Source organism: Pristis pectinata, chromosome 23 (assembly GCF_009764475.1).
Source record: "Pristis pectinata isolate sPriPec2 chromosome 23, sPriPec2.1.pri, whole genome shotgun sequence".
In the NCBI taxonomy this organism is placed as follows: Eukaryota; Metazoa; Chordata; class Chondrichthyes; order Rhinopristiformes; family Pristidae; genus Pristis; species Pristis pectinata.
This window is the reverse complement of record NC_067427.1, coordinates 26,396,870-26,420,844: the sequence shown is the minus strand read 5'-3', so window position 1 is coordinate 26,420,844 and position 23,975 is coordinate 26,396,870. Positions and strand designations below refer to the sequence as shown.

General features: G+C 43.5%; 1 protein-coding gene across 1 annotated transcript in view; it reads left to right on the top strand.

The window, feature by feature from the left end:
* The first annotated feature begins 2,861 nt into the window (after positions 1–2,861).
* Positions 2,862–23,975, top strand: part of LOC127582160 (titin-like) — a 65,002-nt gene continuing 43,888 nt past the window's right edge. Inside the window, exon 1 of the mRNA XM_052037220.1 lies at positions 2,862–3,245. Within this exon, the coding sequence (XP_051893180.1) occupies positions 3,040–3,245 (206 nt within the window). The 5' untranslated portion in view covers positions 2,862–3,039. The remainder of the gene's footprint in view (positions 3,246–23,975) is intronic.

Genomic DNA, 23,975 nt, shown 5'->3' with positions numbered 1-23,975 from the left:
GCGTCTGCGTGGGTTTCCTCCGGGTGCTCCGGTTTCCTCCCACATTGCAAAGGCGTACGGGTAGGTTAATTTGGGTTTAAAATGGGCGGCGCGGCCTCGTTGGGCTGGAAGGGCCTGTTACCACGCTGTAAGTAAAATTTAAAAAAAATTTAAATTTTATATTTAAACTATGCTGGGCATGGTTGGAACAATGTAGGAGGCCAAAGAAAGGAGAGGTCAGAGTGAGAATGCGGTGGAGAATGAAAATGACAGGCAACTGGAAGCTTAGGGTCATCCCTGCAGACTGAATGGAGATGTTCCGCAAGGTGGAAAATCATCAACCATTTCAAAGGGCTGTTCCCTCTATGGTCCCCGTCCACTCTTCCATCTCCACCAACATTTCCTTTTGTCACTGCACTTCTCCATGCAACTGTGGAAGATGCAACACCTGCCCGTTTATCCCGTCCCACCATCCTGGGACCCAATCGCTCCTTCCAGGTGAAGCGGTGATTCACTCGCACCTCTTCCAGTCTAGTTTACTTCATCTGGTGCTCACAATGTGGTCTCCTCTGCATTGGGGAAACCATTGGTTAGGCCACAGCTGGAGTACTGTGTGCAGATCCAGTCACTGCACAATAGGAAGAATGCGATTGCACTGGAGAAGGTGCAGAGGAGATTCACCAGGATGTTGGAGACACAAAAGACTGCAGATGCTGGAATCTGGAGCAAAAACACTGAGCTGCTCGAGGAGATTAGGCAATGCTTGTGCAGGGAAATGGATGTTTGATGTTTCAAGTCGAGTTGAGTTTATTGTCATGTGCACAACTACGGTGAGGTACAGGTACAATGAAAAACTTGCTTGCAGCAGCATCACAGACACATAGATTCAGACAACAAAGAACATAAGTTGTACATAAACTATACAACAGTGAAAAAAAGATTGTGCAAAATAAGGCATTAATGCAAAAAAAACCCACAGAACCAAATCCATGGTAGTGCAAGAGGTGGTCTATTGTGTTCTGTTACTAACGCAGGATTAGGGTTGTGCAGGTTGGTTCAAGAGCCTGATCATTGTAGGAAAGTAGCTGTTCCTGAACCTGGTGGTGTGAGACTTCAGGCTGCTGTACCTCCTGTAGCAGTGAGAAGAAGGCATGACCCAGATGGTGGGGATCCTTGATGATAGATGCTGCCTTCTTGAGGTGGTGAGGGCCATGCCTGTGATGGACCAGACTGTGTCCACTACTCTCTGCAGCCTCTTGCATTCCTGTGCATTGGAATTGCTGTACCAGACCATGATGCAACCAGTCAGAATACTTTCAACAGTGCATCTGTAGAAGTTTGTCAGAGTATTTGGTGACATGCCAAATCATATGGATTGATAAAAGGCCTCGACCCGAAATGTCGACTGTCCATTTCCCTCTATGGATGCTGCCTGACCCACTGAGTTCCTTCAGCAGCTCGTTTTTGTTTACAGCAGGTTGTTGCCTGGATTGGAGCATTTCAGTTTGAAGGAAAGATTGGACAGGCTGGGGGTGTTTTCCCTGGAGCAGAGGAGGCTGAGGAATGGCCTGACAGAGATAGACAAAACTGAGGGTGTTGGGTAAGGTGAATAGTAAGAATCTTACTCTCCTGGTGGGGGTGTCTAAAACAAGATGGCATAGGTATAGCTGGAGAGGTAGGAAGTTTAGATGGGATCTGAAGGGGAATGTTTTCACCCAGAGGGTGGTTGGAGTCTGGACCACAATGCTGTGGAGGCAGTGGAGGCAGAGACTCTCGCATTGAGACAAGCACTTGAATAGCCAGGGTATAGGAGACTGGATCAAATGTGGGTAAGTGGGATCATTATAGTTAAATACAATGGTTAGCATGGGCGTAGTGTGCCAAAGTGCCCGGTTCTGTGCTGGTTGACTCTATGACTCTAAACAGGCCGCTTCTGTGGAGTGCGTGCGTTCAACCCACAGAGGGTCTCTGAGCCTATGTTTAAAATGCCGAATCCTGCCTGGAATGGAGGCCAAGGATGACGCATAATTGTGTGCGGTTCTGGTGGCCCCATCACAGCAAGGATGTGGAGCCTTTGGAGAACGTACAAAAGAGGTTTAGAGGGTATGAATTATGAGAGGTTGGACAAACTGGTGTTGTTCTCTCTGGTGCATTGAAGGCTGAGGGAGGTCCTAATATGTTTATAAAATTATGAGAGGCAGTCAGGATCTTTTTCCTCAAGGTCAAAATGTCTAATACTAGAGGGCGTGCCCTTAGGGTGAGAGGGGGAAAGTTGCGGGCAAGTTTTTTTACACAGTGACCCGAGTGCCTGGAATCGGCTGCCGGGGAGAGCGGTAGCAGCAGATGACATGGTGGCATTTGAGAGGTTGTTAGACACAAGAATATGCAAGGAATCAGAGGGATATGCATCATGTGCAGTCAGAAGAGATTTAGTTTAATTCATTCTCGGCGCAGACACTGTGGGCTGAAGTTGGATGTTCATAATTTTTTTAATTTCAGAATAAACTTTATTCATCATAAAAGACAAACCATATAAAACAATAAAACAGTGCAAACCTTTACATTCGTGTACGGATTAACCATTAGTGTTACCTCTTTATATATAAAAAAAAGCATCGATGCCACACCGTGTGGCTCCCTAGGGTGCTACCCCAATCCCATATTGTAAATATTTAAGGAGCTTCCTCGCCTGACCCCGCCCCTCCCTCTCCTGTGGCAGAAGAACCTTACTGCAATTGTACCAACATTTCCTCCTGGCTGAGATTTGGATCTCTCTGTGAACAGCCCAGAACCTGTCCCAAAGCAGCAGTTTCCCAGTTGCACCTGATTTAAGCGGGGGAAGGGGTTCCCCACCTCTTCTCCAGCTGCCCGAGGCTGATTGGACATTCAGGGACATCTTTCACTGTTGTCGGACACAAGGGGGTGGGTTCGACACGCACCGGTCACCGTCTGAGATACGAGCGGTGGTGCCGGCTGTCAGAGCTAGTGCTCGGTGACACGTCCGGATCCTGTCGCTTCAGTCCCGGGAGGTGTGAGCTCCAGGGAGAGAGTGTTCCCGGCATGTGGGAACACAGCGGTGCGGACGGGAGCGCCTGCTTCCCCCAGCTGCTGTCTGCGGACCGCAAGCAGGTGCGGCAGACGGTGCAGACCCTGGTTCTGGGGCTGCACCGGGACAAGGAGAAGCTGGTCCGATCTTTCCTGGGGTATCCGAGCAGCCGGCAGCTCCTGCTGACCCTCTGCGGCTTCCTGGGCTCGGGAGAGACGCGGTGAGTGTGCCTGTCCTCGAAACCTCTTCACCTCTGTCCTGGGGGTGTGGGGGGTGAGTGGGAGGTGGGGTGGGTAGGTGGGGTGGGGTGGGTGGGTGGGAGGGAGGGGGGTGTGGGGGGCTGGGGGATGGGTATGGGGTGGGTGGTAGGGGGTGTGGGGATGGTTATGGGGGTGGGTTGGGGTGGATGGGTATGGGGGGTGGGAGGGGGGTGGGGGGATGGGTATGGGGTGGGTGGGAGGGGGGTGGGGGGATGGGTATGGGGTGGGTGGGAGGGGGGTGTGGGGGGCTGGGGGATGGGTATGGGGTGGGTGGTAGGGGGTGTGGGGATGGTTATGGGGGTGGGTGGGGTGGGAGGGTGTGTGGGGGCATGGGTGTGGGGGTGGGGTGGGGGGATGCTACAGGACAGACTCAAGTGCAGCCGGAATAAGAGCAGTGTCCCAGGGTGAACTGCTTGGGGTAGAGAGACTGAGTTTGGGGGATCTGTAAGAAATTGAAGTAGCTGCAATGTTACAGGCGAACAGGCTTAAGGAGACCATAAAAGAGCAGGGAACTAGGAATCTAGGAACAGGAGTGTTAAAACATGGTTAATAATAAACCACCATTAATATGGTTCTGCAGTACCCTGCCCATTAATAAACCAGCAGCTGGGATCAGACACAATCTGGATTATCGAAGCGTTGGTGCACCTGCTGAGTATTCTTTCTCTCTTCTCCTGATCTACAGTTCTTCCTACACCCACCCCAGCCCCTCGTCACTCAATTCCTCTCCCCTCCTCCACCCAATCCATCTGCCCGTCACCCTCACACTCCTCCCACTGGGTCCCATCCGCCCTCTCCGCCTCCTTTATTTGGTTCCGTGCTCCATCTTCCTCTCCCACCAGATTTCACCATCTGCAGCCCTTTGTCTCCTCCACCCATCGCCTCCCAGCCTCTGTCACTGTCCCCACCCTCCCCTCCTCCATCTGCCTGTCACTCCTCCTCACCTGGATCCACCCATCACTTGACAACTCTTTCTCCACCCCTTCCCCTCACCTCTTTGTACCGGCCACCTCCCCTCTATCGTTCAGTCCGGGTGAAGGATCTCAACCCGAAATGTCGACTGTCCATTTCCCTCCACAGATGCCGCCCGACCCACTGAGTTCCTGCAGCAGTTCGTTTCTGCTCCAGTCTCTTCTGTCTGTAGAATTCACACTAGTGGGGATAACATATTCAAGGGAGGATGGTTGCATTTGTCGGAGACTACGAACAGACTGCAGAATAACGAGTGCTCATCTCTCAATAAGTTAGGAATAAAATCAGTGGATAAAGTGGAAAGACAATAAAAATCACTTGCAAAAATAGTGTAAAGCATCAACCACCAACTGACGGAAGAAAGGCAAAGGAAGAATTTGGGAAAGTGATTTAAAGTAATAATGAGGGGCTTGAATTTGTGTGAACGTGTGCCCAGGGATGAGGTATTGGAGGTGGGAGAATGGAGTTCCTTCAATGGGAACAGGATGCATTTCAAACTTGTATGCAGCAAGACACTCAGTACTCAGGATTCAGTGATGGGGAATGAACCAGAATAAACAGGAGATATAAAAGTTACGGAACACCTATGCATGGAGTTACTGTATACAGCAAGTCACAAAACAAATCTGCCCCAAGCAATCGTGATAATGCAGAGCCCAGTATAAATTCAGAATTTAGAGGCACAACGAACCAAGGGCGGGGTTACTGAGATTGCTCTGAGAGTCGGGATAGACTAAATGGGCCGAACGGCTCCTTATTTTATAACGTGAAGATATAGAAAATATTATATCAGAAGAAAAGGCTTCGAGTTGCTAAAAAGAGCAGTAAGTTGAGGATGACAAAGATTTCAGGTTGGAGCAAAGGAGGACAAAAAGGGGAAAGCAGACCATGAGGGTGAACATAAAAACAGACTGTAAAAGTTTTTAAATCTGTAACAAGGAAAAGATGAGTAATAGTTAATGTGGGCCCCTCACAGAGTGAGGCAGGAGAAATTATATTGGAGAATAAAGAAATAGAATAGAAATATTTTGTGCCTATCCTCACAGAAGATATTCCCAGGAATAGACAGAACAAGAGATCTAGAAAAATGAGGAGCTGCAAGCAATTAGCATTAGTAATGGAATATTTTCAGAGAAATTAATGGAATTAGAAGTTTTGTGTCTTGTGTCTGAAACTTTAGAAACTTTAAAATCTTGTGTTTCCATTGAGTATAGAAGTTGGGATGTAATGTTGATGTTAGTAGGGCTCCACTTGGAGCATTGTGTTCAGTTTTGGTCACCTTGCTATAGGAAAGGTGCCACAAAGCCGGAAAGAGTGCAGAAAGTATCTATGAGGATGTGACTAGGACTTGAGGAATTGGGTTATAGGGAGAGGCTGGACAGGCTAGGACTTCATCCCTTGGAGCATTGACGACTGAGGGGTGATCTTATAAAGGGGTGTATAAAATCCTGAGGGGCATAGATAGGGTGAATGCACGCAGTCTATTTCCCAGGGTTGGGGAATCAAGAAATTGAGGGTATAGGTTTAAGGTGAGAGGGGAAAGATTTAAAAGGAACCTGAGGGGCAACTTTTTCACACAGAGGGTGGTATGTACATGGAATGAGCTGCTAGAGGAAGTTGTTGAGGCAGGTATAATAACAACATTTAAAAGACATTTGGACAGGTACGTGGACAGGGAAGGTTTAGAGAGATATGGGTCAAATACAGGCAAGTGGGACTAGCTTAGATGTACATCTTGGTCAGCATGGACCAGCCTATTTTTGAAATAGTGAGATGTTTGAAAGTGTTGGTATTCAGAGGGATCTGTTTGTCCTTGTACATTAATCACTGAAAGGTAACATACAGGTGCAACAAGAAATTAAAGTGTGATCCTTATGTTGGCTTTTACTGTAAGGGGGGTTTGAGTACAAGACTAAAGATGTTTTATTGCAATTATATGAAGCCGTAGAATATTTTGTGCAGTTTTGGTCTTCTGACCGAAGAGAAAATATACTTATGATAGAGGGAGTGCAACCATAGTTCACTGGTTTGATTTTTGGGATGAGGGAGTGTCCAGTGAGGAGAGATTAAACAGAGTGACCCTATGCTTTTGAGAGTTAACAAGAATGATGGGCAATCTCACTGAAACATGCAAAATCCCCGAAGGGGTTGGCAGGATAGATGCGAGGCTGATGTTTACCTTGACTGACAGATCTAGAACCAGGGTCACAGTCTCAAACTCAGTCATTCAGGAAATTACTTTAGCTGGTGAATCTTTGGAATTCCCTTGCCAAGAGGGCCCGAGGTTCCTGCTCTCCCTTCCACCTGCTGGGGCTCTGGTTCCCACGTTCCCTTGGAACTTGCCTGGTTCTGTTTCCCAGGCTCCCTTGAAATTTAGCAGGTTCACTGGAAAATTTATAATTCTACTGCATAATATGCTTAAAATATTAAAACAGTAACATCTGACAGACTGGAAAATCTGCTTGTCCAGCACCACCACAGTCCTGAACATGCCAGAATAACATGCTGGTAAATTGGTTTATTATTGTCACATGTACCGAGGTACAGTGAAAAAATTGTCTTGCATATCATCCATACATATCATTTCATTACAACAGTGCATTGAGGTAGTACAAGGGAAAACAATAACAGAATGCAGAATAAAGTGTTACAGTTACAGAGAAAATGCAGTGCAGGCAGACATTAATGTGCAAGGTCACAATGAGATAGATTGTGAGGTCAAGAGTCCTTATCATACTAGGGAACTGTTCAATGGTTTTTTAACAGCGGGATAGAAGCTGTCCTTGAGCCTGGTGGTACGTGCTGTCAGGCTTTTGTATCTTCTGCCCGATGGGAGGGGGTTGAAGAGAGAATGTCCCGGGTGGGTGGGGTCTTTGATTATGCTGGCTGCTTTCCCAAGACAGTGAGAGGTATAGACAGAGTCCATGGAGGGGAAGCTGGTTTCTGTGATGTGCTGGGCTGTGTCCACAACTCTCTGCAGTTTCTTGCAGTCCCGGGCAGAGTAGTTGCTGAACCAAGCTGTGTTGCATCTGAATAGGATGCTTTCTGTGGTGCATCTATAAAAATTGGTGAGTGTCAAGGGGGACATGCCAAATTTCTTTAGCCTCCTGAGGAAGTAGAGGCACTGGTGAGCTTTCTTGGCCGTGGCATCTACTTGATTTGACCAGGACAGGCTATTGGTGATGTTCACTCCCAGGAACTTGAAGCTCTCAACCCTCTCGTCCTCGGCACTGTTGTAAACAGGAGTGTGCGCCCCGCCCCCTTTCCTGAAGTCAATGACCAGCTCTTCTGTTTTGCTGACATTGAGGGAAAGGTTGCTGTCATGACACCAGGTAAGGAAGGTGTACGGCATGCTTCAGTGGGTGGGGCATTGAGTATAGAAGTCAAAAAGTCAGAAAGTCATGTATAAAATTTTGGTTAGGTCACATATGGAGTATTGTGAGCAATTCTGGTCACTAAACTATAGGAAGGATGTGGAGGGTCTGGAGAAGGTGCAGAAGAGGTTCACCAGGATGCTGCCTGGATTATTGGTATTGTTGTAATAATAAAGAAATTGAATGTATCAATGGCTCTCAGGTCAAGCATCCCTGTGACTCGTGACCTGGAGCACTACTGCTGACTCTTAGCTTGCGTCAGAAACTGCCAAGGTTCTCCGTCAGTTAGTCCCGGTTGGATATTGATATAATTCTCATCTTGGCTGAGTCCTGGTGTGACAGTTTTTCAAACCAGATTCTGCTTCTGTAAGTTAGCAAGTCCGAGAGGATGCATTATCCTCCCGTGACATTTAATTCATGGTCTGATTAGCTGCTTTCATTCTGCACAAATAACTTCTCTGCATTTACTCCTTTCATCCACTCCGTGATATAAAATACACATAGTTTCCACCATTGCTGTTTTCATTTGAAGAAAAAACCTAGGTCTTTCAGTCTCTCTGCCTAATGAATTTGTTTATGGAACTGTGGGGTGGTGTGTATGAGAAATGAGCTGCCAGAGGAAGTGGTTGAAGCAGATACAATAACAACTTGCAAAAGACAGCGGGAGGTTTTTGTTGTGAATTGCTTTGTCGTTTTATGTTAAACCTTGGAGATGTAACCTTTTAATGATTTCGGGAACTGTGATGCTCTAGGAAGTAACAGGCCTTCGCCTCTTAAATATTGGTCTATGACTCTTGGCTGTGGTAAATATTGTGACGTTTGTTATTAACAGTTAGACACTTAAATTACTTAGTGACTCTCTGGAATAGATGTTGCTGTAGTACCTCATGTAATTGTGTATATTATTTTGCAATTGTACCTTTATTAAAACCAGCACTGGCAAAACTTAAAGCAGGTTTGATTGAAAGGTTTTTGCTAATGGTTAATTAAGGAGCAATGCCAGCACATTTTTTTGTGGTTTCTATGTTCTTCTTGATTGCACATGGCTACATATTTGTTGTATTGATCAGTTAGTGGGTGCCTGTCATTTAGAGCACATTGAAGGAATGTCCTCCTTGACCTGTTTGTGATGTGGATGGGTGATTTACTCAATGAGAAGTCCCAGGTAGTTTATAAGGTTCTGGAGGCACATGCATTGGGTGGCACAGCAGGTAGTGCTGCTACCTCACAGCTCCAATAGCCTGGCCTCGACCCTGACCTTGAGTGCTGTCTGTGTGGAGTTTGCATGTTCTCCCTGTGACTGCGTGGGGTTCCCCCGGGTGCTCTAGTTTCCTTCCATATTCCCAAAGGCATGCTGGTAGTTTGGCTAATTGCCTACTGTAAATTATCCCCAGTGTAGGTGGGTGGTGGGAAAATCAGAAGAGAATTAAGAGAGAGGCAAGTGAGAGGGAATAGGTTACAGGGAAATAATTGGGGATGGTCATCGGTGGGATTGCCTCATTCTATGTCATAATGAAGTATGAGAAAAATGTTACCATTGCCTGTCTTGGGCACATTTTTGGTCAACTCATTCCATCATTCCCAGTTTCACGGAAGCAGTTCTTGCAATGTTACCTTCTGCAAGCTCACATGTTCCTTCTAAATGTTTCTTTCTAAAAAGAGTTATCTGCACTCTAGATTTGGTTCATTTAATTTATTTTGGTGCAATTTTAAGAAAATCCATTTTAAAAATTGGGGCACGATACTTTGTGATTGTCAGGGTAAGTTTGTTGGTACTGGCTAACAAACGTTGAACTTGTCAGGCTTCAAGTGTCAGCAGTAAGCACTTTTAGTTCAGATTTTTTCACCACAGCACGTGTATCTGTGATAATGTTGTTCCAGCATTGCATCCAAGGGGCCAGACTTGGCTCAATGGTTTCAACCATTCCAGAAACTTGATTAGCTGAGGTACCATTTGCCCTTATGTGCAATATCCTATGCCTCAATTTTTAGATAAGCAGAGGAGTTTTCACTAGTATCTTAACCAAACAATGTTGTTAAAATAGATTACCCTGCCAATTTCTCATTACCGACTGAGGGGCCATGCTCTTCACAGTGTGGCTGCCCCCTTTCTTGCATTACTTTTTTTTAAAAGCGCTGTCATTGTTTTATCTCATTGGCTGCAAAGTACTAGGGAATGTTCTGGGCCATCAGTCCATTGTTCATTTCCTCTTTGTTACGCTTCTGGTTTTTCATAGAAAGGAAAATCAGGGAAATCATTGCTAATTTGGACATGGATATAAACTCCAGAACGATATGTAATAGTTAGATTGGGAATCATGTATTTAATTTCCAGTAACAGCTTTGAACTTTAGGAAAACATGTAAGTATTTTCATTCCTTATTCTGCTTTTATACCAAGCTGCAATTTGTGCATTCCATCATTAGTCAGAGGTTTTGCCATTGCTTCTTTAAACATCCTTCTGTCTCCTTAGTCATTTTGTTGGGCCCAGTCCATTTCACTAATTAATAACTTTCTGTAGAAAGTGCGCATGCATAACCTATTTTATCACACATGAATGATGAAATCCCATAGTCAGTTTAGTGAAACATTATTGGGATCAGAGATTTAATATTAAAATAATGAACAAATTATACTCTGAAAATCACCCAGATTTCTGAAGTAGGGTAATCTAAACTCGTACTACAATACTGTATTGCACTTCACTGACTTATGATGTCAAGGTTTAGTGCTGTCACTGGTGGTCTCCCAGTAGAAGTGTAGCCTCTTTATGTTCAACTATTTAATGAACATTGGCACATTTCAGCTTTCTTAAACTCTCTGTTTAGGTGGAGAGCTTCTTGTTGCTAACACTAGTCATTTGTCTGCGAAGCTCTTTAGAATCAAAGTCTTAGGGAAAGATGCAGTATAGAAAGAGGCCACTTAGCTCATTGTATTTGTACTGGATCTTTGAAAAGACATGTCCTTCTACTGCTATCCCCTGCATTTTCCTCTCAGCCCTGCACAATCCCCCTCTTAATGTATTTATCCTGTTCCCCTTTGAAAGTTAATGATAAATCAACTTGCTCCATCCTTTCAACTGGTTTCCAAATTATAAACTCGCAGAGTGAAAAGTTCTCTCCTCATCCCAGTCCCTGGTCCTTTAACTTGAACAAGATTTATAATTGAGCAAGAGCTGAGGAATTTGCAGACATAACTTAAGGAAGAAATACTGGTGAATTTTTAAAAGATGAACATACAAAACTATTTTGTAACCTTCAATTAGACCTCGGCTACTTTCCCATACACGAGTTGCACAGTTTTGTCGCAGCAAGCAGCCAAACTCTGGGTCTGATTTCCACCATTGTGTAGTGATGTGGGGACAGGTCAACGTTTGTGTAGTGACATGTAACCACGCTTATGTCTGCCAATGCACCGTGATAAACTCCACTTTAAAACAATTCTTGCAATTGAATGGCTGGATCCAAGTTCAAAGTCTTCCGGGCTTAGCAATTGCACTTTGCATTTACACAAGCTAATTCATTGTAAACCAGGCCAAGTAAATCCACTTGATATGAAAGAAAAAACAATCCATATTTGACCAAAACGCAGTTGATCCGTTAAATATTCAGGGTTGATTTCATCATTTGTAATTGTTAGCTTTTGCCACTGATTCCTGAATACATCACTCTGTTTGCAGTTTTGTCTGGATATAGATACCTTTGTCCTGTTTGTTATGGCGTACGGTGTTTGTATTGAATCACGCTTTGTGTGGACTTCCCTCTGACCTTTCCTAGATGGTTAAGTTGACATCAATGAAAGAGCGTGCTTTTAGAAGGTGACAGAGATTTCCTTTGTTAAATTTTTCAACAAAACTCTTAAGGCTGGCTCCCACACAATATATCGTTGAACAATTTAAGAAAAGTTTATCTGAAGCTGGGAGTCTTTAACTTTGGTTTGTTAAGATTGAAGGACATGGGTTTGCTTTGATTTGACAAAAAAAACAGTAATTCCAAATAATATAATTAAATATTTAATAATATAAATTGAAAGATCCATTTGAAACAAACAACAAACTCAGCTGAAACACTGAACATGTGGAACTAAAACTGTGCATTTACAGGAGGCCAGCAAGAGTTACATATATGAGAATGAACTTATTCACAGAAGGTTTATATCTTTGTTCGTCTATCAGGGCCAACAGGGGACAATGGTGCATGGTTCTAAACTCTTCCAAATTCTCTGCATTCTCTATCCCAAGAGGACCGTGGATGCTCATTTGCTGAGCGGATTTTTGTATGTTAAGGGACATAAGGGGTATGGAGTTACTGCAGGAAAATGGCACTGAGCTCAAAGGTCAGCATAATCTCTTTGAAGCTGAAGCTGACACAAGAGGCTAAATGGCTTACCCTTGCTTCTATTTCTTATGTCCTTATAAGCACATAGAGAGCAAAGTCATAGACCATGTCCACAATGTTTAGTGTTGAAGAGCATTGAATCAACACTGCAATTTGTATCTGAGGAGGAGTAGGGAGTAGAACACGTTGTTACGTATTAACATCTTTGAGCTGTATCAACTGGAAATTAAATTTTATTTACAGCGTGGTAACAGGCCCTTCCGGCCCAACGAGTCTGCGCCACCCATTTTAATACCAAATTACCCGTATGTCTTTGCAATGTGGGAGGAAACCAGGAAACCCCGATCGCTGGTGCTGTAATAGCGTCTTTTTAAATTGCTTTTTTAATTGACTCTGCCACCTCTACACATTTCCGACTATGCACCTAAGGGATCCTTTGTCCTTGCAGTCCCTTCAAATTAGTGGTACTTTGATTATGCCACTACTCCATATTGTTTTTCCAAAGTGTCTGTTTTCAACTTTCTTCAAGTCCACTTTCCTGACCTATTGAAATAACCCTTGATTCCCTTGCCAATTAAGAATCTATTTCAGTTTTGAATATATTCAAGGATTCAGCCTCCACTGCTTCCTGGGACAAGAAATTACAAAGGCTCACCATTCTTTGAGAGCTGAACTTCTTCCTGATCTCAGTCTTAAATGGGTACCTCCTTATTCTGAAATTATTCCCTCTGGTCCTAGATTCATCCATGAGAGGAAACCTCTTTCCAGCATTTATCCTATTAAGTCCCCTGGAATCTTATATGTTTCGATAAGATCACCTTGCATTTTTCTAAATTCCAGTGAGCAAAGGCCCAAACTGTTCAATCCTACCTCAGAAAGCAATCCTTCCACACCCAGTATCATCCCAGTGAACCTGCTTTGAACTGCCTCTGATGATAATATCTTTCTTCAAATGAAGGAATCAAAGCTGTTCACAATTCTCTAGATGAGGCCTCACTGCTGCCTTGTTCAATTATAACAAAACTTGCTTATTTTTATAATCCAACCCCCTTGGAATAAAAGCCAACATGCTATTGGCCTTCCTGATTACCTCTTGCACCTGCATGGCAGTTTTCTATGCTTCATGTAAGAGGACTCTCAAATCACTTGGTTTCTTACTCCATATAAGTAATAATTTTTATTATTCTTCCACCCAAAGGGAACACATTTTCCCACATTATACTCCAGTTTTCGACTTCTTGCTCACTCATCGAAATCCACCTTTATCTCGGCCATATGTCTTACTCTTTCATAATCTGTCCTTGTCATCTGGAAACTTGCTGTTATTTTGTTTACTTTTTACTACGTTGCCAAGTCTGTGTTATCTGCAGACTTTGGAAATCGTACCCAAACTACACAGGTCCAGATCATTTATGTACAATAAAACTCCAATAATCTTCGGTTGTAGACTCAGCCAGCTCCATTGGGGGCACAACCCTCCCCACCATCAAGGACATCTTCAAGAGGCGGTGCCTCAAGAATCCATCATTAAGGACTCTCACTATCCAGGATATGCCCTCTTCTCATTACTACCATCAGGGAGAAAGGTACAGGAGCCTGAAGACCCACACTCAATGTTTCAGGAACAGCTTCTACCCTTCCGCCATCAGACTTCTGAACAGTACATGAAAACTACCTTGTTATTCCTCTTTTGCAGCATTTACTTATTTATTTTTGGGTAACTTATAGTAAATTTTATGTCTTACACTGTACTACTGCCATAAAACAACAAATTTCGCCACATATGGCAGTGTTAATAAACCTGATTCTGAGTTCTGACTTTGGTGCTAGACTGGCAGATTTTCCAGACCATTGGATATTACTCCTAATAAAAATCCAACATTCTTCTAATTCACCTTTTTTCTAAGATGTTACGCAGTAGCATAATAAATTTTCCAGTGAACCAGGTGAGTTTAAAGGGAACGTGAGAATGGGGTACCAGTGCTTTCGAAGGAAGAGTGGGAATGATGAGCCAGATGGTAAGGCAGCAGGATTTCCGAACAATGGGAAAGCAGATAATTGGAGTTTTACTGAATAAGTCCCAGTGCTGACTCCTGAACTCAAGTGCAAGCCTTTCTCCAGTCAGGAAAGCCAACACTCGTTGTCTCTCAGGTTAAGAACAATCTTAGTCATTGTCTATTGGACTTATTTTTTAATTCATCAAGCTATCCCCAGCAACAGCAAGATATTAGCCCATTGGCCCAGTTTAAAGATACGCAATAAGATATATCACCGCCAGATCTAATTATTGAAACCGGTTGTGGAAACAAGCCTGCATCTGCCCCAATTATAGTATGGGTGCAGATTTGTCTTTGGGCAGCAGTGTGAAAGGTGTGTGAGAGCATTGCTTGTGGGGAGGACTCGTCTCCCAGCACATGGTCAATGGCAGTGAGTTTCAGAGGGAGAGTACAACCAGCCACTCTACTCAGTCCTCCCAACCAAAGACAGATTACCGTTCCCATGTGCTTTTTGAATGATCTCTGCCTGAATATAGTTAGACTTGGGTTGAAGAGGAAGGACAGGGTGGAGGCAACTGGGAGCAATATGCCAACAGAGGCTTAAATGTGAAAATGGAAGCTTGGAGGTGAAAGGGCTATTCCAGAGTCTGGTTCCTTGATAGTCACTGGAACCCCTGTTTCTTTAAGGGAGAGGTTTTAATAATGTTTTCAGCTTGTTCCTTGCTTTTCTTCAAGAATTTATTAGTATTTTCTCTTGCTGAGCTTTAAAATGAATATGAGAAGGAGGTGAGAGGAAATGGGGTGGGGGGGCACATGGGAATGAGTCTGTCTGGAACAAAAGCTGATATATGTGCAAAAGTAATACGGGGGGGGGGGGGGGGGGGGCTTGCTGAGTGTAGCAGCTACCCTACAATCTACAATTGGAGCCAATATCTTGCAGTGCTGCTCTCAGTACTTTGCAGAGCGAAACATTTGGTATTGTTTTATAATTGTCACTTGTACCGAGGTACAGTGAAAAACTTGTCTTGCATACCGATCATACAGGTCAATTCATTACACAGTGCAGTCCTTTCGAAATTAGCATTTCCAATGTAACTGGTAATTAGTGGAGACATGTAGAATTCTCTTAGTGGCTGATTTGTCCATTATGAATACTGTGGATTGTTTCATGCTATTACTATTGAAGGAAAATTTGGCCCAAGAAGCATAATATCTATTTTAGTGATATTGATAGGGGCGTGGATATTGTCTGGGACTCCGGGAGAACTCATCTCTCTTCTGAATAGTGCCCTGGGATCTTTTATTTTCACCTGAGAAGATAGGGTAGATGGAATCGTGGCTTAATGCCTCACTTGGAGTGCTCATGACTAATGACCATCGATCCCTTACTTGTGTTGTTACATATGGAGAACATTGTGTTATCTTCTAATGTGAGGCAAACCAGTGGAGGCAGTGCTTCTATCGTAGAGTCACAGAGTAATTCACCATGGAAATAGGCCCTTCAGCACAACTCATCCATGCTGACCAAGTTCCGCATCTAAGCTGGTCCCATATGCCTGCGTTTGGCCTATATCCCTCTAAACCTTTTCTATCCATGTACCTGTCCATGTCATCATGTCTGCTCTGTAGTTAAATAAAACACCTCAAATGAAAGAAAAAGTGAATTTATTTAATACCAAAAAACTGCAAGATCCAAGTTGATGAAAAGGAAAATTACAGTCAAAGAGCTTGGTGAGATATCCATGTGCCTCCTTGCAGAGGGCATGGTGTCCAGTGTCATAGGCAGTTTTCTCTACTGCTGTGGACTGTGGGAGATGCAGCATGATAAGCTGTTTATTGAATGAATTCAAATCCAAGCTCCCGACAGCCTTCACTGTGCAGATTCCATGCCAGATTCACTACTTTCTACCCATGGCCTGGATAGTTTAATAGGATTATCAGAAGTCAGATCATAGTTATCTAGAACATTCTGGAGGTGAAGTGGGAGGGCAGGGGAAGGGAAGAAGCTGGGAATGGAGTAGTAAAACTAGTTTTTCATTCAATGGTTAGTAATATTTCCCCTAACCACTGTAAATAGGAATTCAACAACATATTAAGTTTAATAATTCATTGTCCAGTTTGTACCAGTTGTATCTTGCCTGGGTGGTCTCAAATTCTGCACTTGTCTGTGAGGTGAATGGAAGGTGCATGTTTTCAGTTGGTGTTGGAGAACCTTTCACAATGCAATTGATGATATTGTTGGCATGGTGAAATATTTCTTTACTGCAGCTACTCCAAGAGATGGAGTCTGTTTGGACATGCAATGTTCAGTCATCAGTGTTAAGGTGACCCTTGCCTACTACCAATGTGCTTACTTACATAACAATAGTAATTGCACTTCAAAGGCAACTGTTGGTTGTAAAACACCTGAGGCATCCTGAAGATGTGCATAAATTCAAGTTCCCTGCATTACTCATGTTTAACAGTAGTACGTAAATAAACAATTTATAAACTGTTCAGTCAATTAAAAATATGATAATTGGATTGTCTGAAACAAAATGCAATTGGTCTCTCAGTTGAGAATTCTAAGGATAGAAAAGAAGCAAAATATGGCAGATGGTAGCAAGTTGCAACAGAAAAATGCTGCCTGACCTGCCGAGTATATCCATTGCTTTGTGTTTTTACCTCAATGGGATAGAAGTTTTGTGGGGTTAATGATTCCATGTGGTGTTTACACTTCTTTTGCTTAGCCTCCATTTCCACTGAACCTGGGCTTCTCAAGAGGGCTCCACTGCCCCTGTGAAGTTGCTTAGTGACTTAAAACTGTGTTGGTGTATTAATGGAAATAACAAACAAAAATCTGGAAAAATATGCCAGTCTGGCACCACCACTGTCCGAAGAAAGCTGGATTATTGGAATTTTAGTGCATTCTGCTGACACTGACACAGTGTCTAAACTGGCAAGTGAATTTATTAGATCTGTTGAGCTGCCAATCAGAATCAGGTTTATTATGAATATCTGCAGAGTAAAATGTCAGAATCTGGTTTATTATCACTGACATAGATGAGGTGAAATTTGTTGTTTTGTAGCAGTGGAACAGTGCAAAGACATAAAAAAATTATAAATTACAAAATAAATAGTAATTTATAGTTTTCATCTGTTGGTGCTGGCCAGATACTACAGTCATATTAATAAACAGGTACCACAAGTTTTCACACTGATTACAGCAGTTCAATCAAGCAGCAGCTAATCGTGCAACAGAATCCTTGTGTCAATTTTCCTGAATTAATTAGCTTATATGTAGGATGTATTTTTTGAGAGGCAAGTTGATGTGTCACACTTAAGTAACCCTTTTCTACAAATAAGCAAATAGTGAAGTGTCCTGTCCCTGCATGGCAAATTGTAATCTGGTAATTACCATGGAGACAAGCCTTTGTGACTTTCATGAAGTTCATATTTTGAGTCAGTGCTCCTTGGGACTATAAGTTCTTCTCAAGTCAATGATCTCTTTGTTACAACATTTCATTCACTGAAGAGTGTTCCCTCATTAGTACTTTTCTAGATGAAATACCCCACTATTAAAAGCAAACTTTTTTGCAGCCTTTAATTTGAAGATTATAGTATAGATGTCATATTTTTTATGGAGGTAAATTGTTTAGAAATTCCCTTCCACAATTATACTGTTAAACAAAGCAAGCTGACGTCTTTGTGAAAAATACTTAACTTTATATTGTGCACCGATGTGGCCTAGTTACCACAGCTAGATTGATGATATTTTGTTCAAAATATATGTCGTAAACATTTTTATGAAATAACCAACTTCAATAAAGCAGGGACTGGAGAATATTTTTGGAAAATATTCAACTTGCATTAACAGATCGAAAAAGTAGATGTAAAAAAAATCTTATGGTCGTATCATGCACTTTATTCTCTCTGGATATCCTGAAGTGCTTTTGAAGAAACACTTTTGAAGTTTTGTCACAGTCGGTTGTGCTGATTGTCAATCATTCATTTGTCCCATTTTTTATTCTCCCCACATTGCCACCATCTCTGCGCTCCCCTCCCACCCCCTTCAGATTCTACCACTCACCTACAAACTGGAGACAACTTACAGTGGCCAATTAACCTACAAACTAGCACACCTTTGGGATATAGGTGGAAACCAGAGCACCCGGGAATAGGAAGAATGTGCAAACTCCAGGATCGGAGGTCAGGATTTAACCCGGGTCTCTGGACTTAAGCTCTACAAGTAGCACCACTGTGAGGGAAGCTGTAACTGGTCAGACACAGCTCTAAATTGGATGATGGCTGGTGTGCTGTCAACAGTTAGGTAGAAGTACCTAAACCACTATGCTTTAGGTTGAAAATCACTCAGGGTTGCTGTGTATTGTACTGCTGTAGTTTGCTCATTGCCACTGGATGGATCACTCACAGATTCATAGTCGTACCCCATGGAAACAGGCCATTCAACCCACTACGTCCATGCTGACCAGTGGGCACCCGTCTGTATTAATCCCATCTTCCAGCACTTAACCCATAGCCTTCAGTGCTGAAGCAATTCAAGTGCTCGTCTAGGCATCTCTTAACTGCTGTCGGTGACACTGCTTCCACCACTGTCTCAGGTAGTGTATTCCAGGTATTCGCCACTCTCTGGGGAAAAACGATCCAACTCTAATCCCCCTAAATCTATATCTTCCAGTTTTATTTCCCTCTGATATGGGGAAAAGTTTCCTGCAGTCTCCCCTATCTGTATCCCTTATATTTTTATATATCTCAATCATGTCCTCTCTTAACCTCCTCCGCTCCATGGAGAACAGACCAAACTTCTCCAGTCTCTTCTCATAACCAAAATGCTCCATCCCAGGCAACATCCTGGTGGAATTTCCTCTGCACCCTCTCTACCGCTATCTCATCCTTCCTATAGTGTGCTGACCAGAACTGCAAGACATACTCCAGCTGAGGTCTGATAAACATTTTATAAAGTTGGAGCATAACCTCCCTGATTTTGTACTCATTACCCCAGCCAGTAAAGGCCAGTATCCCATATGCCTTCTTAACCAAGTACTGCCACCTTCAAGGATCTTTGGGCTTGTATACCAAAGACCCCTCTTCCTCAATAGGACCCTACTATTCATGATGTATGTCTTAGTACTTCCAAAGTGTATCAGATCACATTTATCAGGATTAAATTCCATTTGCCATTTCTCAGCCCATTTTACCAACACTTCGATATCACCCTGTAGTCTAAGACCACCCTCCACACTGACAACAATTTCATCACTGTTCGTGTTGTCTACAAACTGATCATGCCTCCTATATCCACATAAGTTGGTAAATTTAAATTAGTAAATTGGTTTATTTTTGTCACATGTACTGCGGTACAGTGAAAAACTTTGTTTAGCGTGCCATCCATACAGATCATTTCATCACATCAGTGCATTGAAATAGTACAAAGGCAAACAATAACAGAAGGCAGAATAAAGTTCTACAGTTACAGGGAAAGTGCAGTGCAGGCAGACAATAAGGTGCAAGGGCATAGTCATTCATGTATATTACAAACAGCAAGGGTCCCAGCACCGAACCCTGTGGACCACCACTCGTCACAGGCATCCAATCATGAACACAGCGCTCTACCCTCACCCTCTGCCTCCTATTGCCAAGCCAATTTTGGATCCAATTTACCAACTTGCTCTGGATCCCATGGGCCTGAACCTTTTGGAGCAGTTTCCCATGTGAGACCTTGTCGAAGGCTTCACTGAAGTACATGTAAACCACATCTACTCATCAATGTATGTTGTTACCTCCTCAAAAAATTCAGATTGGTCAAACAGGATCTGCCTTTGACAAATCCATGCTGGCTATCTTTGACTAGTCCCTGCCTTTCCAATTGATCCTTGTTACTGATGTGTGGCTCATAGGTGTGTAATTGTCAATCTCCTCCCTGCTGTTCTTGAAAAAGGGGGACCACATTTGCTGTCCTCCAGTCGTCTGACAACTCACCTGTGTCCAGTGAAGATTTAAAAATCTCAGCCAGAGCCCCTCCCCCTTCCCCATCATCACCCTGTGGAAATCTGGGATAAATATCCATAAATACTTAAACTAAGGTACTCAACTAATACACTGTACTGTTTCCATACACTACATTGAAATTCTTAAAATGAATGTCTCAAAACCAATTGAGAAGCAGTGGAAAGTCAGCTATTATTGTTGTGTAGCGGTTGCTACCATGAAATAAAACAAAACGCTAGTCGAAGGATTGTCAAACAAGAACTTTTTTTTCCCACCTTGCGCGGGCCTTTTAAGGGAGACTGTTCCCGCCCAATGCAACCGGCAATGACGTAAGTACTACGTCATCAAGTCCTTCCCGCGCACAGGTTCTCCCCGTCGCTTGGGAAAGACGAGGCCCGCTGCCATCTTGGGCCTCGTCGTTCCGACGTCGCGCCACCCGACTGCCGAGCCGGTTCGCCTGACCGGACGGTGAGTCGCTGCAGTTGGTTATTTTCTCTGAGTTCTAGTAACAGACAAAATCCAAGATAAGCACACCCTTATGAATTCAGTATATGTTTTTCTTCATTAAATTGTTTTAAATTCATTTGACTGTAACCTAAGCTTCACGGCAAGATATTCTGGACCTGTGGAAGTATACATGGTGCATCACGTAATGTCTTCATGAATGCACTGTTATACAATGGAGGTTTATTTATGAGACAGCACACAAACTAAGACTCTTAGTCTGCTGCAGTAAGCTCCTGTGAAGTTGCTGCCTTGTTCGAAGCAGTCACACCACATAGCGCTATTGTCTAAAATGATCACAGAATGATATACAGAGAGAATAGCATGTCCCATGCTTAAAGATGCATTACAGATCTTATCCATTTAGAATTGTACATTTTGATCTCAACCTCACAGTAGGGTAATACATAAAGACTCCTGAATGTGGCTGTGTGATTTGTAGAGTCTTTTATCAGAGAAGATTTGGGTCCAAGTTCTTGACCAGGTTTGCCAACAGTGCTTGAACACCTGGCCCGAAACGTCGACAATTCCTCTCCTCCCATTGAATGGGATGCTGCTCGACCCGCTGAGTTCCTCCAGCAGATTCATTGTGGCTCCCCATTCCAGCATCTGCAATCTCTTGTGTCCTCACCCCTGCTCTTGCCATTGGTTACCTGACGTGCCCATCGTCACTGCCAATTGGTCAATGAACAGACATCATTAACCCAATTGGCTGATAGTGAAAAATTGTCCAATCAAATTTTTGCTATTGACAACATTTTCCATAATAAAAAGTGTAAAATGAGAAGGAATAATTTTTAAATACACTTTGATTTTTCACACTGGTTGTCAACCCCATGCTTAGTTTTTCATTGCAGGAATATGTCCAAGCAAAGTTGACAAACTTATTGTGGCATAGCCTTTTAAACATAGGACTAAAGCTTTCTCTCTTAAAAGCTTTGACAAGTCACATGTTTAACATAAGGAAACTCAGACTTGGCCTTGGTGTGTTTTACAGATATGAGCATGTCAGGTAACCAATGGCAAGAGCATGGGGTGATTGGGAGGCCGAAGCTCGGGTGATGAGGACACAAGAGATTGCAGATGTTGGAAAGGGGAGCAACAGAGAATCTGCTGGAGTGAACCCAAGTACAGCTGAATGAAACCTACTGCACTCTGCAGGGCTGGCAGCTCTCCTCTGTAGCTCTGACTGAATCTAAGCCTATGGCCTGTCACCTGATGATGGTTCATCCTGACCAGTCACTTTGTGTTGCATAGCCAGGCAGTTTTGTCTCGCGTTCGGCTTGAACCATCTCTGCTTTGGAAGGAAGGGGAGCTTCATTAGTAAATGTAGCACGATCAGGCTGGAGCTACATGTGAGGGTAACGTATGGTGCTCTGGACTCCACGTTATAAAGAAGGATATCAAGGGATTGGATGACATTGTTAGGATAAGCTGACCAATTGTGGTTTCATTCCCTGCAACACAGGATCGAACCCTGCCTCATGGTCCCAGGGGCAGGGTTCGATCCTGACCTTGAATGTGTCTGACCCTGTCTTTGTGGAGTTCGCACGTTCTCCCTGTGGCTGCGTAGGTTTCCCCTGGGTGCTCCAGCTTCCTAACACACCCCAAGAAATTGCTAGTGGGTTAATTAATGAATTACCCCTTAGTGTAGGTAAATGCAAAAAAGAAACAAAGGGGTGTTGATGGTGTGTGCGAGAGAATAAATTGCATAGACCCAGTGGCTGAGTGGCTTCCTTCTGTGTCACAGTAAGCAAGATGGTTGTAAGGGACACTTGAATTTTTTAATACTATGAAGGTAACCAAAGTGAAGATGTTTTAGCTTATTTAGGTACAGCAAAGGTTTGCCCAAAGGGAAGCTAGATAAATGGAGAAAGGACGAGGTCTGATGTAGGGGGAACTGAAGTCAGTGAGAGAGGACTTGTATGAAGGAAAATCAGAGATCAGAAGGAGCTGACATTGTGCTATAAATCCTACGTAATCTCCAGGGTGACTGTAAGTTAATGGGCCAGATTGTCCTGGATCCAACACGCTGCTTGTGGTTCCTGCCCACACTAATCTGACCCACGTGGGCGGGGCCTGCCAAGTTGAACGTTCAAACCGAGAGTCGTCCTGCAAGGTGGAGTGGGGTGCAGTTTGAGCGGGCTTCAGGTGTTGGATCTTGGCGCCTCACTGCTGGGGTAGCACAGTAGGTAGAGCCGCTGCCTCACAGCTCCAGCGTCCCAGGTTCAATCCTGACCCCTGATGCTGTCTGTGTGGAGTTTGCACGTTCTCCCTGTGACCGTGTGGGTTTCCTCCTGGTGCTCAGGTTTCTTCCCAGAACCCAAAGCCATGTGTATTGGCAGGTTAATTGGCCACTGTAAATTGCCTCCAGTGTGTAAGTGAGTGATTGAATCTGAGGGCTATTAATGAGAATGTGGAGAGAATAAAATGGGACTAGTATAATACCGGTTGATGGTCAGTATAGACTCGGTGGGCCGAAGGGCTTGTTTCTGCACTACGTGACTCTATGGCCTCAGAATCACCCTGAGAGTCTTTGTTTTAAATCTCTTTCATGATCAGAAGCAATTAAAAGGTGTTCAAATAAATTTAATTATAAAAACATTTTAAAGTAAAATAATAAATTTAATTAAAAATACCTCAAAATTATAGCGAAGTATTAAAAGCAGTAAAATAAAAATACTTCCTTTCACGTACATTTATTCACTGCGTCCTCCCTGGGATGCAATGCATCTGGCTGCTCTCAACACATCTGTGCTGTGCCACTGGACTGAATGTCGAATCCAGTGGTGTAGGAGGCCAGATGTAGCAGCATCTGTCCTCCAGTTTTTCTCCGACTTGTGCACTTCGTCCCACAGGCACAAGAGTTGGAGATGAGCTGACCTGCACACAGGAGTCGCCACAAAGGAATGCAAGGTGGCTTGATGTTTTACTCTTTAGACTTGCCAACTCTCAAAGCTATTTGTCCAGCACTAATTTTATTTTGGGTGCTTTTTTTATATCTCTCAAAAATGCAATATTTGCCTTGAGTACAAGTGTATCTTTTTTTTTCTTTATTAATTTCTTGGGATTATAGTGTTGTAGGCAAGGCCAGCATTTATTACTCATCCTTAACCGTCCCAGACATGAAAGAGTTACGTCCACACAAACACTGACTCCAAGGGTTCTTTCTGAAACTAAAATTGGTGTGCTTTGTTATGATGACAAACGAGCTTAGGTAGAGTGTACCCACTGAGGCCTCCCTCTGTAGAATAGATGTGTTGGGAGTTTGTTGACTTGGTAACTGTGGTAACCCAGGTCCTTTGGTCTGAACTGGGCCTGGTCAATAAGTTTGTGCAGGCAAGGTTCTAGCGTGTTTGCAAAACTGTGCAAATAGAAACCAGCCCTTCATGTCAGAATCCTCTGTGTATTTTCATCACTAACTAGAAGTGGGATGAGTTTGAAAACTGAATCTATCTTTTGCTTCCAGTATGAATATTGGTCACAGTCAGCATTAAGACTGGCAGCACAGTGAGGGG